At 47.4% G+C, this 27011-nt stretch overlaps 1 protein-coding gene across 2 annotated transcripts in view; it reads left to right on the top strand.

The window, feature by feature from the left end:
• CALN1 (calneuron 1) overlaps positions 1-27011 on the top strand; it is a 128773-nt gene that overhangs the window by 100762 nt on the left and 1000 nt on the right. For both annotated transcript variants that reach the window (XM_072882233.1, XM_072882231.1), the window contains exon 5: positions 21352-21505. In XM_072882233.1, the coding sequence (XP_072738334.1) occupies positions 21352-21505 (154 nt within the window). The remainder of the gene's footprint in view (positions 1-21351; positions 21506-27011) is intronic.

A 27011-nucleotide genomic window follows, 5' to 3' on the forward strand; every position in this document is an offset into this window, starting at 1 on the left:
CTCAGGTAGAGAGCAAATATTTCACACCAGTCTACACCAGTGAAAGCAAGGTTAATCGATAGTGAACAGCCACCAGTGGTGGTCTGCACAGCTACAGGGGACCAAGTTACCAAAGAGCAGCAGCACTCGGTACATTTTCAATTGTTCGTTTCCTTTTGTTTCCCTTTATACACTTTTCATGAAATCAGATGTTGTGAAATGAATGCTTCAGGGCAGCAAAGAATGAGGTAGCCCAAGAAATTACTGCAGGACCACAAAGCATGTAGTGCAGGGACACCCCAAGGGCAGCAAGCCATGGCTTCACCTGCCCCTCTCTGTGGCTATGCCAAAGAGGAAAGAATAAGGTCAGAAAATGAGCTAGTAAAAAATTTAGCCAGATACAGATTTCTCTTTCCTGAGCTATTTCAAAGCAATATCACACGGATAAAGCACTCCAAGAAAAGCATCAGAGATGACAGGCTGACCGAAGTCAATCAGCTGGAACAGCTGGCCAGGGGCCACAGTGTTCCTGCAGGGAAATCCAGCTTTTTGAGGCATCTTTTTGTGAAAAGGAAAACAAAAAACTTGAAATGTGACACAAAGAGGTTCTTCTGAAAACGCTGCACAGCTGGCACCAGCATCGCCACGAGTTGTCCCCTGCACACGCCTGCTGTGGAGCAGCCTGTGGGTGATGTTGGTGTCAGGGAGGCCATGCCCTGCAGCACAACTGCTGATGAAAGCCTCTGCATGGATAGTCATCCAGCCCTGTGGTACTGATTCATTCCCTCCAGTAGTTCCTTGGATGCAGAACCTCGTACATCCCTTTCCCACCAGGAAAACCCAGGGATTTTGGAGGGAGGGAGTTTTTCTGTTCTTGCAATGCACTTGGGTGCATTGTTCTTGCATTGTTGGGTGCATTGTTCTTGCAATGCACTTGGGTGTTGTGAGCAGGGTTTGACCTCTGCAAAGGAGCCCCCAGGGCATGGGGAAGCTTTAAACTCATGAAAACATCTACATTAAAGGGTGCAGAGAGCTTTAACCCCACTGGCAGAGCTAGCAGTGCCCATGCTTGTTGATGGCTATATATGCAAGCTCTATACGCATTGCTGTCTTGACCTGCTTGGGTCATTAGTGTCTTTTTCCCTGTATCTTGTCATTAACCGACAGCATGCAAGGACTGTTTTCCTTCCAGTAGCTCTGTAAGGTCTGTGAGGAGCTGTGCCGGGGGAGCCATCTCTCCTGTGCGCTGCTGTTCCTGATTGCTGTCTCTGGGGGCTACTGCAGTGCAAATAAACAGTAGCAATGACAGGAACATGCCTGGCATTGCTTTGCAGTGAAATTAACTCGCAGCAGCCAGCCAGCAGGTTGTCACATACTTACATTTTAAATGCCGCTTCTGTGCTCTCCCCAAAGGTGGGCTTGCAGTGTTGGGCAGTGGGAGACGCAGGACACGGGGGTCCAAAGCAGCCAAGTGCTCATGGACCTGCTCAGCTCAGAGCACCAGAGCCCTGCCCAGCTGACGTTTTCTCTCTGGTTCATGCTGCAGCAGGATTAGTTGTGTTCAAGTTTCTCTCTTGCTTTCCCTGCAGAAAGTAGTGGGGTTGCCTTCAAAATTAGCAACATAATTGCTCCAAGTTACTCTCGCAAAGTGGAAGAGGTCACAAGAGAAAAAGGGGGGAGTCAGGGGTCAGTCAGAAAAAAAGAGCCAAAAATACCAGCCTCAATGAGTTTGAAAGCTTAAAAAAATACTTCTGGGAGCCACCCAGTGAGGGATGGCAAAGAGCATGCGTGAAACCCTCCCGAGTGAGCTGCCTGATCTTGGCATTGTCTTGGGACGGAAAATAAAATTTGGCTTGTGGCTTTCGAGCCTAATGTGTCATTCAGGCATTACTGTGAAATGAGTAGCCCCATCTCTTCTTTAGCTCCTTGTTAGCTCAGGTCTTGCAGATCTGCACATCTCGTGCCAAAGATGAATGTCATGGTCCTGGTGCTTCAGATGAGCTCAGCTATCCAGACCGTCGGGCAGGGGACAATTCAACAAAAAACCACAGATTTGCTTCTGGTCCACTGACAGTGGAGAGATAAATGCTTGCTCCTAAAGTTTAATCAATGTGAAAGTGCTTTGCTGTACTTTGACTTGTGGTGTTACTTGGTGCTGATGCTACATGTGGAAGACTAAGCTGGTGCTTGGCCTGAATCAGGACCAGAGGAAACCTGCAGGTAAAGACTCCATAAACCTGCAAGGGTCGCTGCAGCCTGAATGTGCTGAGAGAACAGGTGCCTGGGGGACTACCAACAAATCTTTCTGGTATCGACTGGACTCTAGCTGTTCAGAGCCTGAGGTAGTGAGATTGATGCAAGCCACAGAGCAGATCCGGTATGGTGGTATAAAAGGCCCAACTTCCATACCGCTTATCTTGGCAATAGGCAGTGCTGCACTTTCAGAGCATTGTAACTGCATTTGTGGGAGGGAGTGTCTTTCATTTGATTATTTGGACTTTTAAAGGGACACAGTTAACTGAGTGCAAACACTGTGCCTAGAGAGGGAAATCCTCATCCAACAGGCAGCTTTTAACCTGGAAATGCGTTTGTCTAAAAATAAGCCCATCCCTAACTCAGCAATTGTCTGAATGGAAGTACTTGAGTAGCTGCATCTTACATGTTGCAATGGAGCGTGGCACACTGTCGTGGTTTAACCCCAGCTGGCAACTAAGCACCGTGCAGCCGCTGGCTCACCCTCCCCCCGGTGGGATGGGGGAGAGAATCTGAAGAGCAAAAGTAAGAAAACTCGTGGGTTGAGATAAGAACAGTTTAATAGCTGAAATAAAATCTAATACTAATAATCATAATAACAATAGTAATAATAATAATAATAATAATAGTAATAATAGTAATAATAGTAATGAAAAGGAAAACAACGAGAGAGAGGGAGAGAGAGAAACAAAACCCAGGGGAAAAAAGCCCAAGTGATGCAACTGCTCACCACCTGCTGACTGATGCCCAGCCCGTCCCTGGGCAGCGATTGCTGCCCCCCCAGCCAGCTCCCCCAGTTTCTATACTGCACATGACACCATATGGTCTGGAATAGCCCTTTGGGCAGTGTGGGTCAGCTGTCCTGGCTGTGCCCCCTCCCAGCTTCTTCTGCAGCTCCTTGCTGGCAGAGCATGGAAAGCTGAAAAGTCTTTGACTTAGTATAAGCCCTGCTTAGCAACAACTAAGCCATCAGTGTGTTATCACATTATTCTCATGCTAAATCCAAAACACAGCACTATACCAGCTACTAGGAAGAAAATTAACTCTATCCCAGCTGAAACCAGGACACACATTAATAAGTGAAAACTTTCTCTCCTTTTTTCAGCTCTCCTTCCACTGAGCGGGGGGTCAGATGGGAGTGGGGTTCAGTTAAATCCCCTCATGCTTTTGATGTTATGCCCGGGGGCAAAATGAAACCTTAGCATGCTGCTAGACTGCACAGGATGGCTCCCAAAATTGACTGAAAGTCCGAGCTGACTGTGACTACACCAGCTCCAGGTAATATAAAAACGTTTTGTTTGGCATGATGGGATAGATGGACCTCTCCAGGCTCCCAGAGGCAGCTGGCAGTCAACCCTCGGCCAAAAAAATCTGCATTTCACCCCCTCTATGCAGGGAGCTCACCTGCAAAGGGGCTTCTGTGCACCCCATCGCGCAGGCAGCAGCTCCCTCCCCACCCAAAAACCCCTTTCTACAGTCATTGTTCTCCACTGGACTTCATTTTTCACAGCTACCAGTCTTCAGGCAGCTCCTGCTAATGGACTGTCCCGAGGAAAAAGGGAGAAAAGGGCTTTCTGGAGCCGGTGGCGAAGCTTGACCCCGGGCAAGGAAGGGAGCGGGACCTGCATGGCCTTTTCCAAAAGGCACTTCCACAGTCAAGCAGAGAGCGTGTCTCATCCCTAAGAGCTGTGAGGCTTTCATTAGGGCTGACCAAATAACCCTGAAGGGTTATTGTGCCGGGGCATGTAATGCAGCAAGATTTGCATTCATTAAGACACACGAGCAAAGTTCAAGATAAATCCTACGGCAAGTTCAACCACTCCTCTCATGCAGAAAGATGCACGCTTGTAGCATGCATGTGTTAAGATCCCAAATACGCCAGGAGACATCAGCAATCCCATTTGATTTGTGGGCTTGATCAGCCATTTTGTCCTATACAAATGGAGCTGTAAAGATGTTCACAGGTCGGGACTGAATGAAAGGCAAAAGCGCATCCTTGCTTTACAAGCCACAGCCTGGTTCCTCCTGCTGCTGAGAGTTACAATATTGATTTCAGTCTCTCTATTCTATTATCCTTTTCTTTTGCAAAAGTCTATTATCTTTTTCTTTTGCAAAAGAAGGCACTTCTGTAGCAGACAGGATGGGATGATAACGTTGCTGTCGAGCCAAGGCTCTTGGGCAAATAATAAACATTAAGTAACATTTGCAAAGAAGCTGGATTCAAGGACTAATGAAACCAAGGTCCCTTCTAGGCAAAAGGCCAGCCCAAAGCTTCTGGTATTGCTCGTGTCCCTCACAACAGACCCTTTCTTCCAGGGATGAAATCAGTCAAATATAAGTAGATGCCATTTTTTGTGCTCCCTGCCCAGGGTGAGTGTCTGCAGTGAGCTCATGAGTCAGCTGCCAGGTCTACATTGGAAGCAAAGACCAGCTGCATCTTTCCCTCTCACTGTTAGGTCTCCAATTAATGAAGTTTTAATGAAATCAGGTTTTAGAAAGGAGACAGAGTTTTCATGGATCAGTGACATTTTCTATTAGAAAAAAAACCCCCATCAAGCTGTTGAAGATGCATGCCCTTCTTCAGAGCTGAAACAGAAGCTGATGACTCCAAGCAAAACACAGGCTGGAAACAGCTTGATTATATTAATACATTTCATAATTTGTCGAGAAAATGGGGTTTGGCACCTGTAGGGCAGAGGAGGCTTCAGCGAGGCTACAGGTGAGGTACTTCATCCTGTGGGATGGAGAGAAATGGGGAATTATTTCCAGAGGAAGGGTCTGGTGTCACTAGAAAGCAGTGAGTGGGGAAAAATTTTAATGTGTCATAAAACTTATTTTCCATATCCAGGAGAGCTGTGAATTTTAATTCTTAAGCCTATTTCTCTCAGAAATTAAGTATCTTAGGGATGGGGGTGTGCAAGGAGCAGGCAGGGGCTCTGTTACTGGGAAATCAGCAGTTGTGGGTGAGGAGTTGGGTGAATTCTCCACATTTTCTGTTGTTCCTGGTCAGCCTCTGGGTGAGATGTATCAGCCAGTGGCAACTTCGCTTCAGTCGAAGACTTTGCTGAGCTTGAGCAGTGCTTGAAAGCTGCATGGCAAAAAGCCCAGGGAACATAAATTTTTTTTTTCCAAGATGGCATCTTCTTTCAGTGTTGGTTGTATCTGTTCAACGATTTTCCCTGTGGTTCCTGGTCTAAGGTACCATGTGGCAATCAGGGATATTCAGGCAATGGGTTCAGGGTTTTTTTTTTCATACACAGCGAGTTTGCACATCTTCTCATCTGTCTTGTTCAAAGGCACAGGGATTTTCCGAAGAGGAAAGTGTCTTACAGTGTGAAGATGATCTGTTCAGGGGTGAGACATGTATTGTCCTTACAGAAAGTGTCTTGGGCAGGACGGTGTACCTCAGCCCTTTGGGATGGTGCACAGGATTGCTGCTTTTCTGGCTCTGTTTTTTCCTGGTCATTTTTGTCATTTGCCATGTTTTAGGTAGTTTATGGTAGACCTAATAAAAATTGATGTCACCTTTGCTAGGTAGGATACATCCCTTTTTTAGTGAATCGCCTAATCCTGTCAGAGAGAGCTTTGAACCAAAACAAATTATCCAAATATTTCTGCGTAACTGTCAACACAGTGGAACAGGATTGTGTTTCCCTTGTGCCATATTGTCAAAATTATCAGCTGCTTTTTGATTGCCATGCATTTCTCACCGCTGATAAAAGGCAGCTTCATGTTGTGGCTTGAAGGGGAGAGTGAGCACTTAGGAAAACTGCCTTGTTTCAGTGGACGGAGAAAAAAGGTTTAGCATGAGATGTCAGACCTAGAGCTGCATGTCATCAGGAGCACGTGGTCTTATTTTACCTCCCCAAACTAAACACAGATACTGGGACCGTGTCCAGTCGTATGCCATATTCATGGACTACGTGTGAAGATGAACTCAAATGCAGCAGCAAAGCTTCACTATCTTCTTGGACAGCTTTGTTTCTCTGTGCCTGGGGAAGCATTGGAAGAGTAGCCCATCACCGCCATGACTTTCCAGCTGCTGGCAAAGACTTTTGGGTATAGGGCTTGGGGTCTGGTGACTGACAAACTCATATTGGGCTTTGATTGGAAATGTGGCCATGGTTTGCCATACAGGCCCTGTCTCTTGGCTTGCTGAGTCACGGGGTGCATCAAGCACAGCTCCAGCAGCCACACTAGCAAAGCGTCATTTGCAGGATCAGGGAGTTGAGCTATCATCATGTGACAGTTTATTTTAGCTGAGAAGAGTCCTTAAGTGTCGTTGAGCTAAATATTTCTCTAATTCATGCATAACTTAAGTACAATTAGCAGCCCAATCTCACAGACCTAGGTCAGACCTCTCTTCTGTGACGTGACTGTGCCGTGACTGCATGTTGCGAGATGGGGAGCTCACGGCTGGGATTTGGCTGAACCTCCTGGACCATTAGTGACAGTCCTTGAATCCCCATCAGCATTTGCTGCTGGTACTGGGGAGACATTGCTGAGGCCCATTTTCACTTTACATTGCGATACGCCACGGTGCAGGCACGAAGCAAATACCCCAGAGGGTTCCACAGAGACTGGAGCGAGTCCAGGTTTTGTAGAAGATCTGTGTCAGCCTTCCAACCATCTCGTTCACCTCCCCTTTGCTTCATTGTCTGCTGGGAGACTCATGGTCAGAGCTGCCATAAAAGATAACCTGAAGCATCCAAAGGCATTTATGTATTGTGATATATCGCAGAAAAATCTAACGATTAAGCAGTTCAGACAAGCTAATGAAGGAATATATGCTGAACCAGCTACATCCCATGTGTCCTCTGCTTCAAGGAATGTGTCTTCTGTACCACTCAAGTAAAGACCTGTCCCAGGGACCTTGTGTAGAGCTCGTGAGATGCAGAGGTGGGTTCTTGGGAGGGTTTCCATCGCATTGCCAGTGGGCTCCAAACGAGCGGGGCGTCAGCTCACAAAGCCATAACCAAAATGCATCATCCCTTCTTGTCGCAAGCTTGAGTTTGTCACCAGATGTGCTGCTCTTACTCCATTTCACCTACACACTGGCGTGTGTCCTCCTGTGCTGTGCTGTGTTTCATGGGCACTGGAGCCCAGAGCTGAGCTATATGCCTGCTGCTGTTCCCCAAGGCCTCCTGAGCTTTTTTGCAGCCTGGCAGCAGGTACCAGCAAAGGTGCTCATTTTCCCCAGTTTCGAGGTGTGAGCACTCTGTGCCTCACTCCTTGTTGCAGACCTGCTGCTCTGAGTCATGCATTAAAACTACTTTCCTGTATTTTATGTTTTTGCAGTGACAGCTGATTTGTATTTTCTTCCTTCTCTGCTCTGGCATATTGGTAGCTGGCAGGAGCCAGCAAATGCCAAGTGAATTGCTGGAAGAGACTTCAGAATTGATCACCTTGTTTTTACCATGGCGAGGAAAAAATCATGTACTCCTAGCAACAGAGTAACTTAGCAGGCTTACTCCAGGCTTTAATTGAACTTTCTACCTCGCGGTTTTCAGTTGAATTAATCTTGTTTTCAAACAATGGTCATTATGTGGAGAGCACAATGTTATATAAAAATAATTGCAAAATGCAAATAAAATAAAAGACAGATCCACATCCTAGCACAATGTGACAAAGAGAAACAAATCAGAAAGTATTAAAATCACTTACATACTTTCTTCTGAGTCTTGGTGCACAAACACCGATTTTTCATATGCTCTGCTCTGGAATTACTAAACTGAAGTGCAAAAGTGGAGGGTTTTTTGCTATGTGTTTCTGTCTCTAGCTGCATTAGATATTCACCAACTTCCTTCAGGGCTTTAGACTTGTCAGGAAAGACCCATGACAGCCACAGGCCAAGCAGGGAGTGTCGTCATCATCAATGCTCTTAGCTAATGTGTTATAATTCAAGCCATGGGCTTTGGAGGGCAGATGTGATGGACTTTAGAAGAACTCCAGTTTCTACAGGTTGGGGGGGGGCATTGTAAAAATAGCAAAACCCAGGTTCTTTGTGTGCCTTGACTGGGCAGCTGCTGGGGTCCCCCAGGTCACTGGTCAGTCCCCACTGGTGCAGACTGGTGCAGACTGGTGCAGGCAGTTCCATCTTTGGATGCAGCCAGTCTGTCTGTCAGCTCCTGGGCCCTATTAATAATGCCGATGACTTCTGGCATTTTAAATTTTTTAGTTTTTACTTCTCTTTAGAAAGTGCCAGTTTGACAAATCATAACTTTAACCTGCACAGATAAATTTCTCATGCCTTATGTGAATTACTTGCTGTGAAAAAAAAATTGCTTTTTTAATATTACATGTCTTCCAAATGAGAAGGTCCCAGTCCTGAGGCCACTACAACTTTCAGTGTCTAAATACAGGCTAAAAGGTAACAACAAACCCAGTGTGAATTAATAGAAGTCAAAATGAAGCCCCAAGGATTGTACAATAATTACCAAATTGAGATGTTTTTACTGACTACATTTGGCTTTTTTTTTTTCCTCCTTCATCTTCTCAGATCCCATAGCCTTTGCAGACATTGTCATTTTGGCCCAAATCATGCAGGCAAGCACACTGCAGGATAGGAAAGATCCTCCCTGCTCTGGTTTCATTATGCACCAAGGGAAGAGAGGTCCCCAAAAGTACCATTATGTTCCCAAACAGGGTCCTGTATTTCACTATATATACTCTACAATAACTCTGCTTAATCTAAATCCACAGTGTAACTCCAGGATAAAGGTAATATAAGCACAAAGGAGGAACTGACCAAATTATACCAAAGCAATTAAAAACAACCAAGCAGTTAGTCATGATAAAGCCATACATGCTTTATGCATCATGTCAGGTTTTGGCAGCGATGTAGGCATTGGTACCTCTGAAACGCCTGCAATGGGTGCCAAGAGGTGCTAGGCACTGAGCACCACTGGGCAGAGCCCTTGCAGAGCCCTGTGCCATGCATGAGCACCGTGCCATCACTGGCCGTCCTGCCCCATCCACTCTCCTGATCACCAATCTCCTGTGACCGGTTTAGGATAAAGCTGGCCTTTTCCAAGCCGTTTTGTTGTGTGCTGCTGGTCTTGATCCTAGAGGTTGCAGTGGTTCAGTGTTGGACTAAGATTCTTTATTCTCTCTTCTATGCACTGTGCAAGCTGTTCATTTATCTTTAGGGGGACCCTTCGCAGGACGTGTTATAGATTTAAGAGGGCAGTGATTATAGTCAACCTGGCATAAATAATCCCATTTCAACCCCAGAAGAGAACTGTATCCGTTCTGTTAGTGTAGTATGTCTTCTCATGTTTGTCATCGAAGTTGGGCATTTGAGCCTTGAATAAATATTGCCAAAGACAACAGAGACCAGGGTACTGTCCCCAGCACACTCTTCCCTGGCCTGGCTTCTCCAGCTGCAACCAAAGTGCACAACTCCCCCCCAGCATCTCTATTTGTGTCCTGACTCCTCTCCAGAGCTGGAAACACAGCAAGGAGAGTCCTGAATGCTGCGGGACCTCTACAAGGAAACACCCTGCCTCTCCTGGCCTGCACGCAGGGGTTAGGTGATGACAGAAAAACAACGTTTGCATGCATGTCCATGTCAGCATCTGTTCACAGCCCATCCCTGCACCGCCCTGGCAGCTAGGCTGCTCCAGGTCATGCAGGCTAGCTCAAGTCATGCAGCATTCACACCTCTGCTTCCCAGACCGGAGAGCCCTGCGTCTGCTGGGCACGGTTGCCTTTCCAGTGCTGGCCATGCAAGAAATAGTCTTGCTCATGAGCGATAGTCCAGTGTGCCTGCACACAGAGACCTCACCTTTGCAAGGGAAGGGAAAGGAAGACATGGCTGCACCCGCGTGATGTCCTGCTGCTCCCTCTTTGTGCTGCTGCTCAAAAACGTGATAGGTTTTACAAGTCATTAGTAGAAGCAATATTAAAGGATCAAATAATGGTGATGCTCCTTTGCTTTCTGGGCCAGGCTGGCAGTGCTGTTCGTTTTCTCAGCAGCACCATTTTGGCTTCATAGCACAGTGCTGCCGGCTTGGGAGGTGTCTCTGGGGGCCCAACCAGACCAAATGCTGAAGCACAGCTTGCAAAAGGCTCCTAGGGATCTGTATACTGATGGGGAAGCCGTGCCTGCATCTCTAACTATGTGAGCACATTGGGAACAGCAGAAATGATGAGGTTTGTGCCTGCCAAGCTCATACCGGAGGGAGCATGAACACATCATGTTTCCTATGAGTCAGGTTCTCTTTGGGACTGTGTAACCCCACTAACCTGAATAAATGACCCTCTCTGCTCTCTCCATCTTGCCCGCTCACCAGTAAAACACGCTGTAATGGGGGCTGGGGGTACGCAGGCTGCGTACCCTATCAGACCTGCTGGTGCATTTCACAGCCATTTTCCAGTTGTGTCCTCTTTATATTTGGTGACCGTCACCTTGGAGCAAACCCGACCTATAAAGCACCATTTATCCTGCGCCCACCGCAGCACAGAGCATGGCAGCCCGCACTTGCATTTGGGGCTGAACAGACCATCATGAGCTATGAAACAGGAGCCCAACCTAAAAAACAAATGTAGTTTGGCTAAATACAGCAGCCTGAGAGCTGCTCTCCATCCATCTTAGCTTTGTCTGGTGCTAGACAGCAGTATTAGAAGGTCTGTTTGCTGCCTTGTTATTATTATTTTTTGTTAACCATCATCTGCAATGTCAAGGATGCCTCAAGTTTCCCACAGTAGCTCTCGGTCTCCCTGGTAAAGCTTTTATTAATTACTAGTGTCCTTCATGCATTTCAGGAACATGTCTCACCTTCTAATCCACTTCTCCTGGCATTCTCGAAACATTTGTAACTGATAAGTAAAAAATTGGTTTCCTTTGGCTAAAGGCTTTCAGGAGATATTCAGCAGCAGGGCTGCATGGCGGGTTCATTTACTTCGCTCGGGTTTCTGCTGCCTGATCTAATTCAGAAGCAGCTTAAAGATCGCTTCTCCAGGCAGTGATGCTGCCCGCGGCTGTGTGCGAAAAATGGGGAGAAGAGCAGTGGGTCGAATTCAATCTGTTTTGTGAAGCGGACAGGACAGCTTATTCTTGCTAGACGTTGGCTTTCCCTCACTCCATAATCTGTCTGTTCTTGCTGGGTGTCAGGTTTATCGTTATTGTCAAAAAGCAATAGCCCATGCTCCAGGTCTGTGAAGCTGCTTTGCTGGCACCTCGCATGGCATGAGCTTTAGCTCTGGAGCAGCTAACACAGATCAAAGTCCCCTCACATCCTTGCTCGTGCCTGGATCAAGATGTAAATACCTCTTACCCAGCACAGCCAGACGCAGGAGCGGCTGTCCCCCGAGGGTCCCAGCACATCCCTCTGGGATGCAGACCACTCTGCCCTCCCCCTGATGGAGCAGAGTCTCATGGGGCAAAGAATGAAGGCCCTTTTTTTCTTGCAAAACATGGGGGCTTGGCACACCCCACATAATGACCTGCTATGAAATCCCCTTGTCGTGCTCTCGTCAACTGAATGGGGGGGAGGAACAGGACTGCCTAAAATCCTCTGGCCGCAGCGGGACACACAAGCATCACCAGCCCAGAGGACATTTCACCTCATCCCACGCATGGATTTACGCTGGGGAGATGAATGCATTAGAAACTCCATATCTGTGGGGTAGGCTGAAGGCACTTGCTCCCAAATGGGAATTTCCAGCTTTAGCCCTAATTAAATCTTGTGAGTTTGCTCCTCCAAGAGGCTCCCAGACCTCGCATCGAAGGTCAAGATGTTGCAGACCTATTTATGTATGCACTTTGATTGGGATCAGACTGGGAGCCTGTTGTGGAGGCCTGGGAGCTTTAAAACTAGGCAAAAGAAATCGTTAGAGCCTGTTAATTTGTACTTCAGCCTGAGAGCATTCTCTAATTAAAAAAAAAAAAAACAACCCACCACTTCTCCATGTTTTAGTTAAACTATTTGAAGTTAATTGAATGGGCCCAGGATTAATATTCCTACTGTGTTTTCTGCAGAGGTGTTACTGCGATTTACCTATCAGGGGGCCTATTTCTCTTAGCCCAGTTTAATAACCATTATATCCCAGCTGCGAAGCGAGGAGATCCGTACTGAGGCAAAGCCGATGACCCACTCCCCTGCTTAACCCATCACTCCAGAGAGTTAAAGTCTGGGTCTAGTAAAGGACAGCACCAACCTCACCAGGTGGTGAGGTCGAGCAGAGGGAACTACATCTCCAGGTTCGTTCTTGTACAGCCAGGACTATAGAAGAGGATTTCTTCGCAGACCAGCTGTCAGCAGTGTTTTCCATCACCAGACCCAAACAACAGTGTCTTCACGGGTTCATTTGGAAACATGCTGGGTGCACCAACTCGCATCCCAGGAATCCTGTGTCATGTAGCCAAGAATGTTTGAGTGCTCTAAACCCACAATGGGTACAGGTGGGGACATGGCAAGCAAAGCTAATACCACCTCTGGGGCACCGGTGAGGGACCATGGGAGGAAACGTGGTGAGCACTGAGCACGCAGGACTCGTCGGGGGTACCCATCCCTCCCCCAGCCCCTGCTCTGTAGGCATGCGCTAGCAAGCACTTGGGTGACTAACTCTGAGACCTGAAGTGGCATATGACAGTGTGGCTGTCCGAGCTATTGGCAGCAGCTATAATCAGGTATGGAGACGCGCAGGGAGCAGGACAGCGCATGGGGAAAGCAGCAAATAGTCAGCCTTGCCAGGAAGATAAGTGTAAAAGAGCTTAGCTTTACTCTTTCTGAATGAACAACATGTAGCAATAGGGGTGAGGAAGTAATAAAGAAATAAGAAGTAGCAGCACCAGTATTTAGAAAATGGTATTTGAAGCATCCCGAGCATCGGGACAGAGGGACAAGTGGGACCTTCCCAGACAGAGCAGGAGGGGGGTGCAGGGCACTCGGGCTGGCTATGAGCTCCCAGTTCTGGGCTGTAGCTCTGCAGGAGCTTTGCAAATGATTTTCAGTATTGTTTGTTGCCTTATTCCAGTGGTGCGGGTGTAAGTGCCCAGGGGAAGGGCTGTGTACACCAGTGCACTAGATGGTACTGAGCCAGCAGCTCAGAGCTATCAGTGCAGCCTGCAAGCAGCAGGATGGAGTGAGGAACCCATCTCCATCCCCACTGTGCAGGCCAAAGGTGATTTTTTTCATTATATTTTGCATTGGACTGAGTTGTGGGGTTTTTTTAAGATGAAATGTTATTTTCCGCACGGGAAAATGCCAAGCTGTCAAAACCTGAACTGGTCCCTGGTTGTGCACCTGGAAGGTGGGGGGATGTGGATGTGGATGATACAGACGGGGATGGGGGCAGGCAGGGGTGTCAGCCTGCAGCTCACCAGTGGGGAGCTGGGGAGGGCACCCCAGTGTTGCTCGTACTCACGAGGCACGTTGCCCACAATGAGCCTTTGTGGCCTTCTCGAGGTGGACAGCTTCTGGCCTCTGGTACATGGCAGGCTCAGGACTGCCTCCAAAACTTTGCTAGAAGGTTAACAAGGAGTTGGTGGGCATTTATGCTCGCAGAGCATCAGTTCTGTCTTTCATTTTTATTTGTTCTTTCTCCTCCTTGTCTGCACAGTCAGACACATTTCCTATGCTGAGCACCAGCTTGGGCCACCCTGACCCCCTTGTCCTGCTCCCCAGCCCCCGAGGAGCACCCAGCATTGGTCACACTTATCCCGAGCACTGTGGAGGGGAGTGCAGGACTTTCCTGCCCTGGGTTTCAGGCTGGCAGACACACGGGGGAAAGCTCACATGCTCTCACCCCATACACCCTTTCACAGAGACCACCGCTCTTCAGCGTGGTCTTGTTCCACCCAGACAAGCTGGTAAAGGAGGTTGCTTTGACACATACACAGAACAGTTTGTAATCTACAGGCGTCGGTGCCTCTCGCAGAGCTGCAGGCTTCCCAGCGGTGCTTCTCAACGGTCCCACGTGGGCTATGGGGTGGCTGGAGGGACATGCAGGGGGGTATCCACGGACCAGATTAGTTTTGAATGCCACATCATTTCATAATGCAAACTTAGGCCAGGCACTTGGGGTTAAGGGTGCTGTGAATATGCACTTAAATCTGATTTTAATTTATCAATGTGTGTACGATTCCCTACTGACAAAGCTGCCAGGAAGAATGGAGCAATCTCCCGTTAGCCAGCACAGTAATGAGCCGGTTACTATGGAAATGAGCTTGTTACCCCTTTCCGCTCCCCAGCAGGCGAGGTGCTCCGGTGCAGCATCAGGGACGCTGGCCATTCCCAAAGGCTACGTAAGCAAGTGGTACCTGGGTGACAAAAGAAGTTTATTTCTATAGGGGCACTGGTTCCTGCTGGGCTTCTTGAGCCTGCATGCCTCTGGCACTGGGAGTGCGTATGTACAGATGGGCCAAGCACAGCCTCGTGCTCCCTGTGAGTGATGGGAGAGCGGGATGGAGAAACACGCTGTGGGTGCGCTGTCTGCTGGTACCCAGGGCAAGCAGAGCACTCAGTCCTGGGCTCCAGCCCCTGGTAGGATGGGACCATGTCTTTCTGCAGCAGCAGAGCTGTGCAACATCATCTCCCGGGAGGAGGAGATGATCTGTCGATGGATGGAGCTCTGCTCCCTCTTACAGGCTAGTGGGGATTGCTGAAGGCAATTGGGGGCTGCCAAGGCTGAATTTATATCTGCTGTCCTGCAAAAAGCCCCTTCTCCACCTGTGTGCTGGGATGGTGACACAGCCCTGCACAGTGGCCCATTCAATGGAGAGGACACCCAGGGCCTCGAGCTCAACTTGGCAGGGTGACGGCGTGCTCTGACTACCCTGCCAGGCTGTCTGCCTGCAAGGGGCATCCCAAGGGAAAGGTGCTGTTTGCTCCACTCCCACAACCACCCCAGTTTAGGGCGAGGACATTAGTTTGCTTCTCTTTCTTACCCCAAATGATGTTCCCGACAGGGGAGCTGACAGCACGGAGGGGCAGGCGGCTCTCTGGTCTTTGCTGCGGATTATCATATTTCAGCCCACTCGCAGGAGGCTTTTCCCAGCAGCAGAGGCACACAGCTAAACTGGGAGGAGGTGGGGGGTGAGCATTGCACTGGGTGCAGGGAGAAGAACATGCTCTCCCTTGCACTGTCCCATCTTCTCCTTCCTGTCCCCCGTGGAAGGGCAGCAAGCTGGGACAAGGCTGCTGCCAGCAGGGCGATGTGAGACCTCCACAGATGGCTGGGCATGGTCCCCAGATAAAGTGCTTGTGCACACGTGGGAACAGCCCCAGGCCCTGGCACAGCCCACAGAGCAGCCCTGAGGGACCTCTGCATACTTCACCCTGGGCCATAAATGCAAGTGCACTGGCATGGAGCAAGTGGTGGAAGGACAAAAAGAAGTAGTGATGGGGAAAAGGGACCCCTCTATCTTCAGTTTATAGCATGTAGACAGCCAGCCTTGACAGGGACATGTGTACGGAGCAGAGCAAAAATCTTCTGTGCTTTCATTGCCGGTGCTGTAGGACTCCCACCCCTCCTTCAGTGGATGTGTGGGTCAGCAAGGGGGGGCAGGTAGAGGAAATTAGCTTTGCTGTAATGGTAGTCATGATTTGGGGGAACACAGAAAAAAATCATTGCTGCTTTAAAACCAGTAGCATGTTACAGGCTGCAAAATGGCTTTGTCCCTCTGTCCCGGGGGGGCAGTGAGAGTCGCTCCAGGTCTCAGGCTGGCAGATGTTCTCCCTTTAGTGGCATGTTGTCTGTGATAGAAAAATAGATAATGAGAAACCTTCAGATTTGGAGAGGGTGTATGTCTGGGCATTTCAAAAATATTTCATATGTTCCCACATATTTTTATATATATATATATATACACACACACCCCTCCCTTATACTTTACACTTTATTATATATATGTGATAAGACAATACTCTCAGAGATAGATATATAGATAGATAGATAGATAGATAGATAGATAAAAGCTCAACCAGGAACTTTTACAGTGGGGGCCTGCCGCGGTGCTGTGGATTGAAACGACACTTGCTGCCTCTTAGGCACAAGTAGTGAGTCCTTCAGCCTTCACAGCACAGCAGATCCCATCTGCAAACACAGCTTTGCTTGCAGGAGCTCACTCCCTTTCTGCATGGTCTCCCTGCCCCTCCAGACTCCTGGCTTCCCCAGCATACGCTGTTTTCCTCTCATTATAAAATTTCTGTGGCTGAGCTTATCTGGGAGGTACAGTCAGTACAAAATGGCCATTCATCCAGCCCCCAGGCAGAGATGGGAATACATTAGATTTTGCGTGGAGCACACTGGGGCTGTGCGCTTTAATATATGGCCAACATGAAACATTGGTCCTATGGAAAGGTCCCAGATCAGTAGTTTATGAGCTCAAAGCCTGTCTGGCTCAAGGAACAGCTGCACAGTCGGCTGTGAGCACTCACAGGGCTGCCTGTGTTCAGAGCCGCCCAGAAACAATGTGACTGTGGTTAGCACAACACAAAGCCCAGCTGCTCTGCCAAGAGTCTGAGTATTTTTTGGGCCACATGCCCTGTTGTGGCAGTCAGCTGCAAGTGTGGGCAGAGCCAGTCTGCATTTGCCTTGCAGGTAGGTATTCAAGACACCCATGGCCTGACATGCAATAGGTCTGAGAGCAAAACAAAGGCATCATCTCATTATTCAGAGATTATCAAGGGCTGCCCCAAACAAGAAATCTAGGAAACGTAGACGTGGTTCTTAGGGTCATGGTTTAGTGGTGGAATTGGCAGTGGAAGGTCAATGGTTGGACTCAATGATCTTAAGGGCCTTTTCCAGCCTAAATGATTCTATGATTCTGTGAAGCTTTTGGTTTTGCAGACCTGATTTTCAAAAACACCAGGCAAAAGCCTGCTCTCCTGCTGCTGTCTCAGTCTCCACTTGGAGCCCTCAACAGCCCAAGATGACCTTTTTAGATGGCTTACATGGGAAACCTGTGCCCAATAGGCTCAGGAAAAAGAAGTATCCAAGTGCTCTCCTAGCTAAAACCATCACTGCCAGAGGAGCCAGTCCCACCTCTTGTTGAGAAGAGCATTTTTATTATGTGGCTTCGAAAGACCTTGCAGGTCACCAGAGTGGCCCCGCTCACATTGCTGCAGGGTCCCAGCCTGGCATTGCCCCATCTGCATGGCAATGAGGCCAACTTAGGATTCAAGAGAGGAGCCTCCCACTCTTTTTTTAAAAGCAGAGCTGATATTAAAGAAAATTATCATAAGTAATATTTCAGCATTTAACTCTTCAAAGAAGCAAGCTCTTCCCATAGGATCATTTCCCTGCATAGAGCAGAAGGAGAGCATGCCAGGTAGAACACAAAAGTATCTGAAAAAGGTGCCAGGAGTGAAACTAGTTCTCTGCAGGCATGGCAGCTGTCAATCAGCCACAAATTTTGGAAACTGGGGGTAGGGAGCCTGAAGGAACTGGTAGGGTCTCTGCTTTCATTCCCAGCAGGAAATTTCAATCAAGGAGGCGTCAGGAAGCTACAGGCTGGATTGGATCAGGTCCACTTTCCCTTCCAGATGTCTCTCGGGACAACATATTCCAAATCCAGGAGATGTTTCTGCTGGGGACAGTTACTGAGGTCCATCAGAAACTGCAGTGGACAATTCCTGATGCTCTTCATAGAAGCTGAACGTACCTGTACAAGAACAGGTTTTAATTCAGGGCACTCACTGCATCACTTGGGACATTTGAGCCTCAGCATTAGGCACAGTTTGTTTTTATGTCATTGCTTACAGTGTATTCCAAGAGCACTGGTTCAAAAGCAGCATCATTGATTTCTTCTAATTATAAATCCCATAGAAAGTTTTCAGCTTGCAACAGTCACAGTTTTCCTCTCAGTGGAGCCAATAACAGTTAGGAGTTGCTCCCTGGTTACTGTTATTACAACAATAAAAAGCCAGAGTAATTGAAAAGTGAATCCGGGAAACTGCCAGATTGGAGAGCAATGATAATAGAAGAAACTACCTGGGAGCCCAAGTCCAGTGCAAAGTCTTGTCTCTGGCTACACTGAGCTTGAGCCCATTCTGGACAAACTCCTGTGCTGATACATATCTAATGGAGGACATGCCTCCTGCATGAAAATACCAGAGCTTAGGGAAAAGCAGGAGTAATGACCGTATTTTTGCCAACAGGCCAAACACTCAGTACATGAGCAACAAGGGTGATTTTGAACCCCATCTGAGATGGTTCCTCGTCCTAAAAGTCAAAATGACAATGGAACAATAAAAAAAATTCTCCCTATATTCACAGAAAGCTTAAAAGCAAAAGCTGGAGATGCAGCAACAGATGCATATTTGTCAAGAGAACAATTATTTCTCACTAGGTAGATTAACTGGTACAGGAAGACCCAAAACCCCACAAGTCAGTAAGATTAGACGATAACCATGGTTGTGTTTTGTAATCCAGGTAGCTTGAAGCAAAGCAACAGGTAGCATCACAGTTGACTCTGCAAAAGCTTGTTAGTGGCACTGCTGGTATAGAGGGAGACCAGCAAAGACTCCTAGGAGTGAGAGGAAAGGAGCAGCATATGTATGTCAACATAGGCAATGGTGTGTCCCAAGGTGGGTTTTCACACCTGTAATTCCAGAAGCAGACATGAAGGGGCAGGGGTCTGATCTGGAGATGTTGGTCTTCCAACACACTCATCTTGGGACATGGTGAGGCACATCCCGAAGCATTCAATCGTCTTTTACTCTCCACAAGAACAGGATGCATGCAGCATACTGGAGGTCCCTCATCCTCAGCTACCCTGCCCATGTAAAGTCTGTGAGCACTTCCAGTAAGTAAATCTTAAGGAGGTTCACACATCCCTGCAGATATCCTCAAAAAAGGATGCAAGTAAAGAGCAGATCTCAGAGACACTGCTCTGGGCTGTGAAGCACTCATAGGGGTGAGCATCCATCTGGTGATGGGTTAACACAGGTTTTGGAGAGCTTCTAGAAAGACTGTTCCCTGAAGGGGGAAAAACAAACCCATAAACTACAGCAAAAAAGCTCGTATTGGCCTCAGAGAACTGTCCCTGAGCCAAGAACAGGAAGAAAGCTCCAACACAGGTTGAACATCACACCCTGATGAGATGGGATGGGGTAACCACAGGCAGAGGGGCTGCTCCTGTTGATACAAAGTGACCGTTAGGATGAAATTATCGGTTTGGCATATGGGTGAACTCAGGAAGATGCTGGGGCTCAAGTTCAGGTTTGAGTTTCCCCAAGACAAAGACCCCAAAGGAATGCAGGAGTGAGTGGTAGGTGAGAAATCATTGCTTTTACCTCCATGGCAGTGGTGTGCAATCAGCACTGCAGGAAGCCGACCGGGAGGGCTGCAGACCCTGGACAGCCTCAAGGCACTCTGCAAACCTCCACTACCAACACCTCCTGACACCACTGTAAGGCAACCATATGAATTAACCCCCCATTTCCACACCTCTAGTTGCCAAGAGAAACGCTTTTCATAATCATGCCGGTTGTGAAGTACACAGCTGCTCGATTTTACTTGCTCTTTTAACATTAAAGAAAGCAGAACATGGGCAGTGAGATTTCCTCATGCACAACAAAGCAGGCTGGAAATTTGTGACTAAATACCGGGGGGATTTGCAATCCAGCTTTGAACTGTGCAACAAGGAGCTGCTGGTGACAATTGTGCGCTTGCTTTTTTTAGCTGGGCAGCATGAACATTGAATCCCTGAGGAACAAAGACAGCAGCAAAACCACCAAACCCACCAGACTTGCTTTTTGGAGAACTCATCTGGGGCAAAAACAAGAACTTTGGCTCTTGCCCCTGCTGTCCACTTTTCTGCAGATTTTCTGCACCAGGTTTTTGATTGTTGCAGGAAATAAACAAATAAATAGAATTGTAGAAATCAGCGCTTCTAAGGATAGATGGATAAATATATAAGTGTGCAAATCTGCCTATACACACACAGATACACATACTATTTCAGGGTCCAGATTTAATCAAAGTGCACTTATTTTTCTTAGTTAACCACTTTGAGGATTAATGATTTTGCATCTGTGCAATGAGGTGTGCAGCAGTGGTCAGGGAAGACAACCTTAGATAACACACCAAGCAGCTCAGAACTGATAAGGTTTGTCCTGTCTTTATCAGGCTGGGGCGAAAGGAGCGGGAATTTCTTGCTGTACCGTTTCCAAAACGCCAGCTATGCAATCTGATCACACGCTATCGCCATGCTCTCAATTGCAGAAGCAGGCACAAGTTTGCATCGCCTTTCCTCCACTGCAGTGTTAAGTCAGAGGTCTTTGGCCTTTCTGAGGTTTCTCAAAGATGGGTAGTTTAGGAGAGGGTGTACAAGTCCTGGTGCTCACTGTTTGCTGTAGGCAAGCCTGTGTTTTGGGCTGTAAGGCCTGAGAGTTCAAGGTGCTGTTCACAGGATGACCATCTGCAGCACAGGGGGAGGCTTGGGGTGACTCAGAGTATTTCCATCCTTCTCTATTGACTGCACCGATGGCTCAGAGAGACTGGTCTCCTCACGTGGCACTGCAAGTCAGCCAGTGTGAATGCTCTCTCTTCTGTACCATTAGCAGATATTAATACCACAAACCTTACACATGTGCAAAGTTCCTCTACTGCAAAATGTTCATTTCTACATATTCTGCAGGAATCATCTGGTTTTAATATCTGGTGTGTGTAAGAACAACATTTACCTACTGGATCTACAGCAGAATTCAACTAAAAGGGAAATGTTCTCTGCTTGTGCTCGCCACGCAGACACAACTGGAGACTTAGAAGGAAAAAGGGGCCAGGTTCAAGGTTGTGGCTCATAGCAAGATGTAAGAGCTACCAGGGGAGTCTCTCGGGGTTTTACCTCTGTTGGGATGGCCAGGACTGATACCAGCTTGCTTGCATCTCCAGGCTGGAAGACCATCCCTGGCATAGGGCTGTGTTTCTCTACTGCTCTACCAGCATTAAGTAAGCTGGCAAGAGCTCTAGCAACATCCATTTGCAACATTCACACTGTTAGTGTTAAATGAACCCAAAAGAGCAAAATTTGCAAAGTTATATTGAGGTGTTGAAATGAGGTTAAAAAAAAACACAAGTAGGGAACTGCGTCATGCCCACATGCCTCTCTTCCTCCGAGTACCATGCTTGTTACCAGTGGCTGAGTCTAACTCGGTCCTCTTCCCACAGTTCGACATGCAGAGGATAACACTGGAAGAGCTGAAACACATCCTCTACCACGCCTTCCGAGACCACTTAACAATGAAGGACATCGAGAACATCATTATCAATGAAGAGGAGAGTTTAAATGAAAACTCTGGCAACTGCCAAACAGAGTTTGAAGGTGAGAGAGAAAGTTTCTGTGTTTCCGTACAATTATTCTCTTTCTGCTTCATCTGTAAAACTCAGTCTGATCCGTGACATGCAATGGGCAAGCACGGAGTTAGTGTGGAGTTATTTCAGAGTAAGTAGCAATGACACACTTAGAGAGCTCAAGAGCTGCCATTAGCCTTCTTCCATGTGGTCTAAGTAAAGCTGATCCTCTTTCAGGCAGGGGGATGAACTAGTGGGTGCTTTGCCTTATGGCCCTCCTTTCTCTGGTGGGATTCAGGCAGAGGGATGTGCAGCCCATGCTGAGCGTCTAAGACAGACTAAATTTCCCTACATAAATACGTATCTCTCTCTCAGCCTATCATAGGAAGACTTTATTGGCACTGGGTCCTGCTCTAGCAAGCTGTGTTAGGCTCCACCAGTTTTCTGTTGTCTTTCCACAAACAGAAAAAGGTCTTCTGCTCTGGGCTCCCAGGGAACAGCTGGGGAGAGTCCTCTGCATTGTAACACCAGCAACGAACAGAGATGGTGCACCTGCACCCTACTGCCCTGCACACCTCTTGTTCGGCGCTGTCAGGACTACTGATGTGGAGCTGCAATATGCTGCTACACAGGTACACACCAGGACACATGCGAGAGTGTCTGCAAGATCAAGGTCTAAGCAATCCTCAGAGGTAGCTAGAGAAAGGGAAACATTTTGCTTCGGCAGTTGTTGCTTAACACAGTGTCCTCTCAGCAGTGCCACAAGACCATTGAGTAAGTGATCAGCAACTGGGATCAGACACAACCTCAACTTTTACGGTGGATTTTCCACTTCGAACAGAGATAACACTGGCAAGAATATTTCCCATTTTAAGCCACCCTGGGAGAAGGATTTTCTTGGCCAGAGGAACTTGTGCTGCTCCAAAGCATTGCCAGTTGGAACAACTAAACAGATACAAATCATCTCAAGTGCAGAAAAGTCCGGGGAGATACCTACAGAGGATCTCAGGGTTTGTGCATGTGACTCTGGGACAGCTACTGTGCTTTCTCAACCACAGCAATGCCGCTTTATATAGGCCATTTTGGGGGGAATCCTGATACTCTGAGGGGTCAAACAGGCTCTGAAAGGGCACCAGGCAGAGACACTGAAGCATCTTTAAAACAAAGCAAAGGATAAAAATATTAGTGCAATTCTTAGCCTGGCTAATTAATGGGATTCAGAAGCTATATCCAGCACACTCACCCTCTGCTAAATACTGCAGAAAAGATGTAGAAGAGCACAGCTGAATTTTAAAAAGCCTGCAGGAGGGAGGCAAGCAGCAAAGCTTTTCGAATCAAGCCAAGCAACATTTTTTTTGTTCCTCCTGGAGAGCAGCAGGGAGGAAGAGATGCTTACTTACATGAATGGAGTTGTTAGTCCCCACTGACCTGCTGATTCAGTGGAGACATGCGCCAGCTGTCACCGCGGCGAGAGGCATGCAGGCTTCTTTCAGCTTCAGTACTTGGGTGAACTATCCCAGTCGCAAAAAAAAAAAGGGTCCAAAAACCTAAATGCTCAGCATCTCATTTTGGAAGTCCCAGCTTCCAAAAGTACAGCAAGAACAGCTTTTCTCGTGGGATGTTGGCATTGCTGGTGCTAGGCAGAACCTAGAAGCAAAACAGACCCTTTTTTAGATGTTGTTAGAAATACACACACACATGCACAAATCCACCAGAGAATAAAGATCAACTGAACACTGTCAACAAAGATGCAAAGTTTTGCTTCAGGTCCCAGAGGAAGGGGATGGTTCTGGTCCGTAGGAGCTCTGACATGAGTATTTCTCCCAGGAAAGGCAGACTGAGAGCAGGTCGCATCCCTGCAGCTCTCTGGGCTGGACATGTCATTACCTGAATGACCTACTTGTGCCCCAGTGTTCCCATTTCCCAAACACTAAGATCCCTACAGGGCTCAAAAGCAGGAATTATAGGGCTTCATGGCATGGACCCATGGCACTAAGGGAGAGCTGTCATGAAGGTGGGACAGCATCTCAGCCTAGCTTTAAATGGCTATACGGAAGTGTCTCCATGTAAGTCAGTCACCCTTTACTCACCTCTTAATTAGTGGAGTGAAGGAGATGATGCTTTTTCGTTATAATTCCTCAGGCTTATTTTAGGTGCTACCTTGGGATCAGATGAATTGCACCTTAAAAAGCATCTATTTCTTTCAACTGTAAAGGTAGCCTAAAGGGACTAGCTTAGAGGCCTACATCTATATTTAATGTACATTTCATCCACCCCATAGAAGTGCCTTTAATTATGGGTAGGAATGAAGCCAAGATGGGCCCCAATGGTTTTCACTGAGATTTGGGAATGGCTCCTAGGGGAAGAGACATAGCAGATGCTTTCAGTAGTACCTTGCTGAAATGAGGGATCTCCACTCACTGTCACCTCACCATCGAAGAGAAGCCCCAAAACCCTTCTCCATCTTGTGGACAGAGACATCCCCTCTTCTCCACACCTGGGGTTAGCTGGCTCAGCCCAGCCAGGTGCTAAACAGCACTGTACAGGACACATCGCCATCAGTACAAATACGTACAAATTTCTGTCATTCCCACAATTTTGCCATCTTAGCTTCTTGTTGTAATAAGGTCTTCACAACTATGTAATAGTCTTCCTATATCAACATCTCTCTCTCTCACACACACACTCATATACACACACACAACCACACATGCTTTAAACCAAATACAATATTCATATTATGGTCAGGGACAAGTCCAGGATTTTGTTCCGTTCACTCTGAACATTAGAGTCATTTGCAAGATGTTAGATCTATGCTTACATTACAACTTTCCCTCCTACACATTTCTAGAGGTTTTCATTTGCCTTATTCTTGATGAAGAGGAAAGCAATGAAAATGCCCAGCTCCTCAGTACAAGCATCCCACACCAGCCCCGCTGATAAAGAATACAACCAGAAGGGAGGCACGGTTATGTCTTCAGCCTTTCTTTCAATTTTTATTAATGCTCAGGGCAGGCAAACAAAGCTGAGAGCCAAGAAGAGTGTGTGTTTTTATGAGAAGAGACACAAGAAAATGACAACTATTTGCAGTGGCATTGTACTAACAAAAATTTGTAGTACAAAAATCATTTGTCTGGCAGTTCCCTTTATCCAAACGCTCGCAACATTAAACTCATGGCAAACAAGAGTGCCAGCTGGTTACAGTGACCCGTGCTGTCTGCCATGGGTATTTCATCCTCAGCACTGATACTCAAATTAACTGGATGTACAAGAGCTGCCGCAGCTCCCCTCCCTGCTCCCCCCACACAAGCACTAGGAGCATCCACTCCTCAGCTAAGGTCTTGGGAATGAAAAACTGACCTCTTAAAATGAAAAAAACTTCAGCCAGCCAGAGAAAGCAAATATCACTCACCTTTGGCAGGGTTATGACAGAAGCCACTATAAATACACTGTAGCTATTCATGTTAGCAAGCCTTTTTTCTGCAGGCAAGAAGGCTCTCAGCACTTACCCTGACCATCTCAAACCCACCGTGGGCATCGTGACCAGCCTGGCAGCCGCAGCCAGTGGACTGATGCACCCTGAAATGGGCTGGACCCATTAACGCCATGTCCTGGTGGAGGTTGTAGACACGGTAGCTCTGTGTCTGCCACCTAGTGACACCATGGTGAGTCCTCCTCACCAGCATGTTCTCTGCATGTTGAGAAGATGAAGGATGACCCAGTCTCAATTTGCTTTGCTTCTTGAGATCTCATTTACATTGGATAGCCTGGGCATTGCTCTCCCCCCTAAGAAGAGGCTGGGGCATGTCCAGAGGAGCTTCAGGCTCTGACCACGTCCAAGCAACCAGCTCACGTCCAAACTCCTGCATGTCCCATGGGTAAAACTTGTGCTTGCAACCTAATGCAAAACAGATTGAGCATCCAGCCCTGCAACAATGCCAGCTATGGAAACCAGCAGGAAGAAACACAGATGCTGTGCTCAAAGGATCTATGAATTTGGAGAAGGAGAGAACTGAGGGCAAAATCTCACCAGTTAGCAGGGAGGGCAAATGGGTTTTTATATTTAAGAGGGCAATTCTCAGGGCAGCACATAGTCTTGTTTACAGTGAAGAAAGTCAGTAATTTCAGCTTCTTTGTCTCCCTGTGGATTGCAAGGGGGCAGAGGAACTGTAATACTCATCTTCTTGCTGGAGTAATTCCTGCTGAGCCCCAACCAACAGCAAGAGGGTCTCTCTGGATCTGCAACACCTCTACATTTCAGCACAGACCTTTCCTCTTTCTTCTGAAGTTATTTGGTAGGTTATTTGGCTATTTGGTGCACCTCCAGTCAGTAAAGAACAATAACAATGGATTGTTACCTGGATCCTGCTGCTCTAAAACTCTGTTTTTACTTGATGGTATAACAGAAGACTAAAGAAATAGTTCAATTCAGGAACACTTCTGCAAGAAACACTGAACATGCTTTACTCTCTTCCTTTGAATAGGAGAGTTGCCATCACAAAAAGCCTTGGCCAGTCTTCGACTGCTGCTCCCAGTCACCGTAATCAGCATCAGAGCCCCTCACTGAATGGCAATGTTGACTGTGATGGCTTATGACACTGTTTTGTCTGCTGGCTGGGAGTGTTTTCAAAGTACAGAAATAATAGAAAAATAAATAAAGCAATAACTAAAGCTGTGATTTAACAAGCTTTTCAAAGTGCCAGGGCATCATGCACAGAACCAAGGAACCACAGTATTGATTCTGTGTGCATTATAAAAGCGAGCGAAGGAATCAAGGAATAGAGCAGTGCAAGCAGAAAGCAAGTAATTTAGAGGAGCTGCTGTAAGGGGGATTTCATTATCTGCACAGAATATAGTGAATCCCTTGGAGCACCGGTAGTGCAGCGTTTCCCTGCTCTGGGCAGCTTGACTCAAAGTGCTGCCAAATGAGGGCTTCTTGTGCCTCCAGCGCCGAGCTGATGCTGGGGGACAGCGTGGGAGCTGGGATTAGGACACGGGCACTGCTAAATCCTGGCCAGAAGAGGTGAGGGGGGATGAAACAAGTGTTCAAAATGCAGCACCCAATGCCCCCCGCTCTCTGTGCAACGAGGTTTAAGCCTGGATCAGAACAAGGTTTTTTTCCATATATTCTAAAAACACTCTCCCGGACTTTTCCAAACATGGGCACTTGGAGCCTTTCCCTGGTCACATTTTAGGTTTATTGTAATTCTGAGCTTGTTGTCAACCATCTGAAAGTCTCCCATCATCACAAGTTTGTCCATGAGAAAAAGGCGATGGGTACATCCCTTCTCAGGCCAAAACAAGATGATGTGTTACTGCCTATAGCGGCAGGGCAGAACTACCCATCCCGTGCATGAGGATCTTCTGGCTTTCTGTGATTATCTCGGGGACCTTCAAGGCCTTTTCAAACAGATTAATCTTCACAGTACCCGAACAGCACGTATTGTTCTGATATTCATAGGTAGGGAGGCAAAGACGGAGACATGCACTGGCTTTAGCAAGTCGCAGCATGAATCCTCGTCGATGAACTTAAAAAA

Source organism: Ciconia boyciana, chromosome 17 (genome assembly GCF_034638445.1).
Source record: "Ciconia boyciana chromosome 17, ASM3463844v1, whole genome shotgun sequence".
Taxonomy (NCBI): Eukaryota; Metazoa; Chordata; class Aves; order Ciconiiformes; family Ciconiidae; genus Ciconia; species Ciconia boyciana.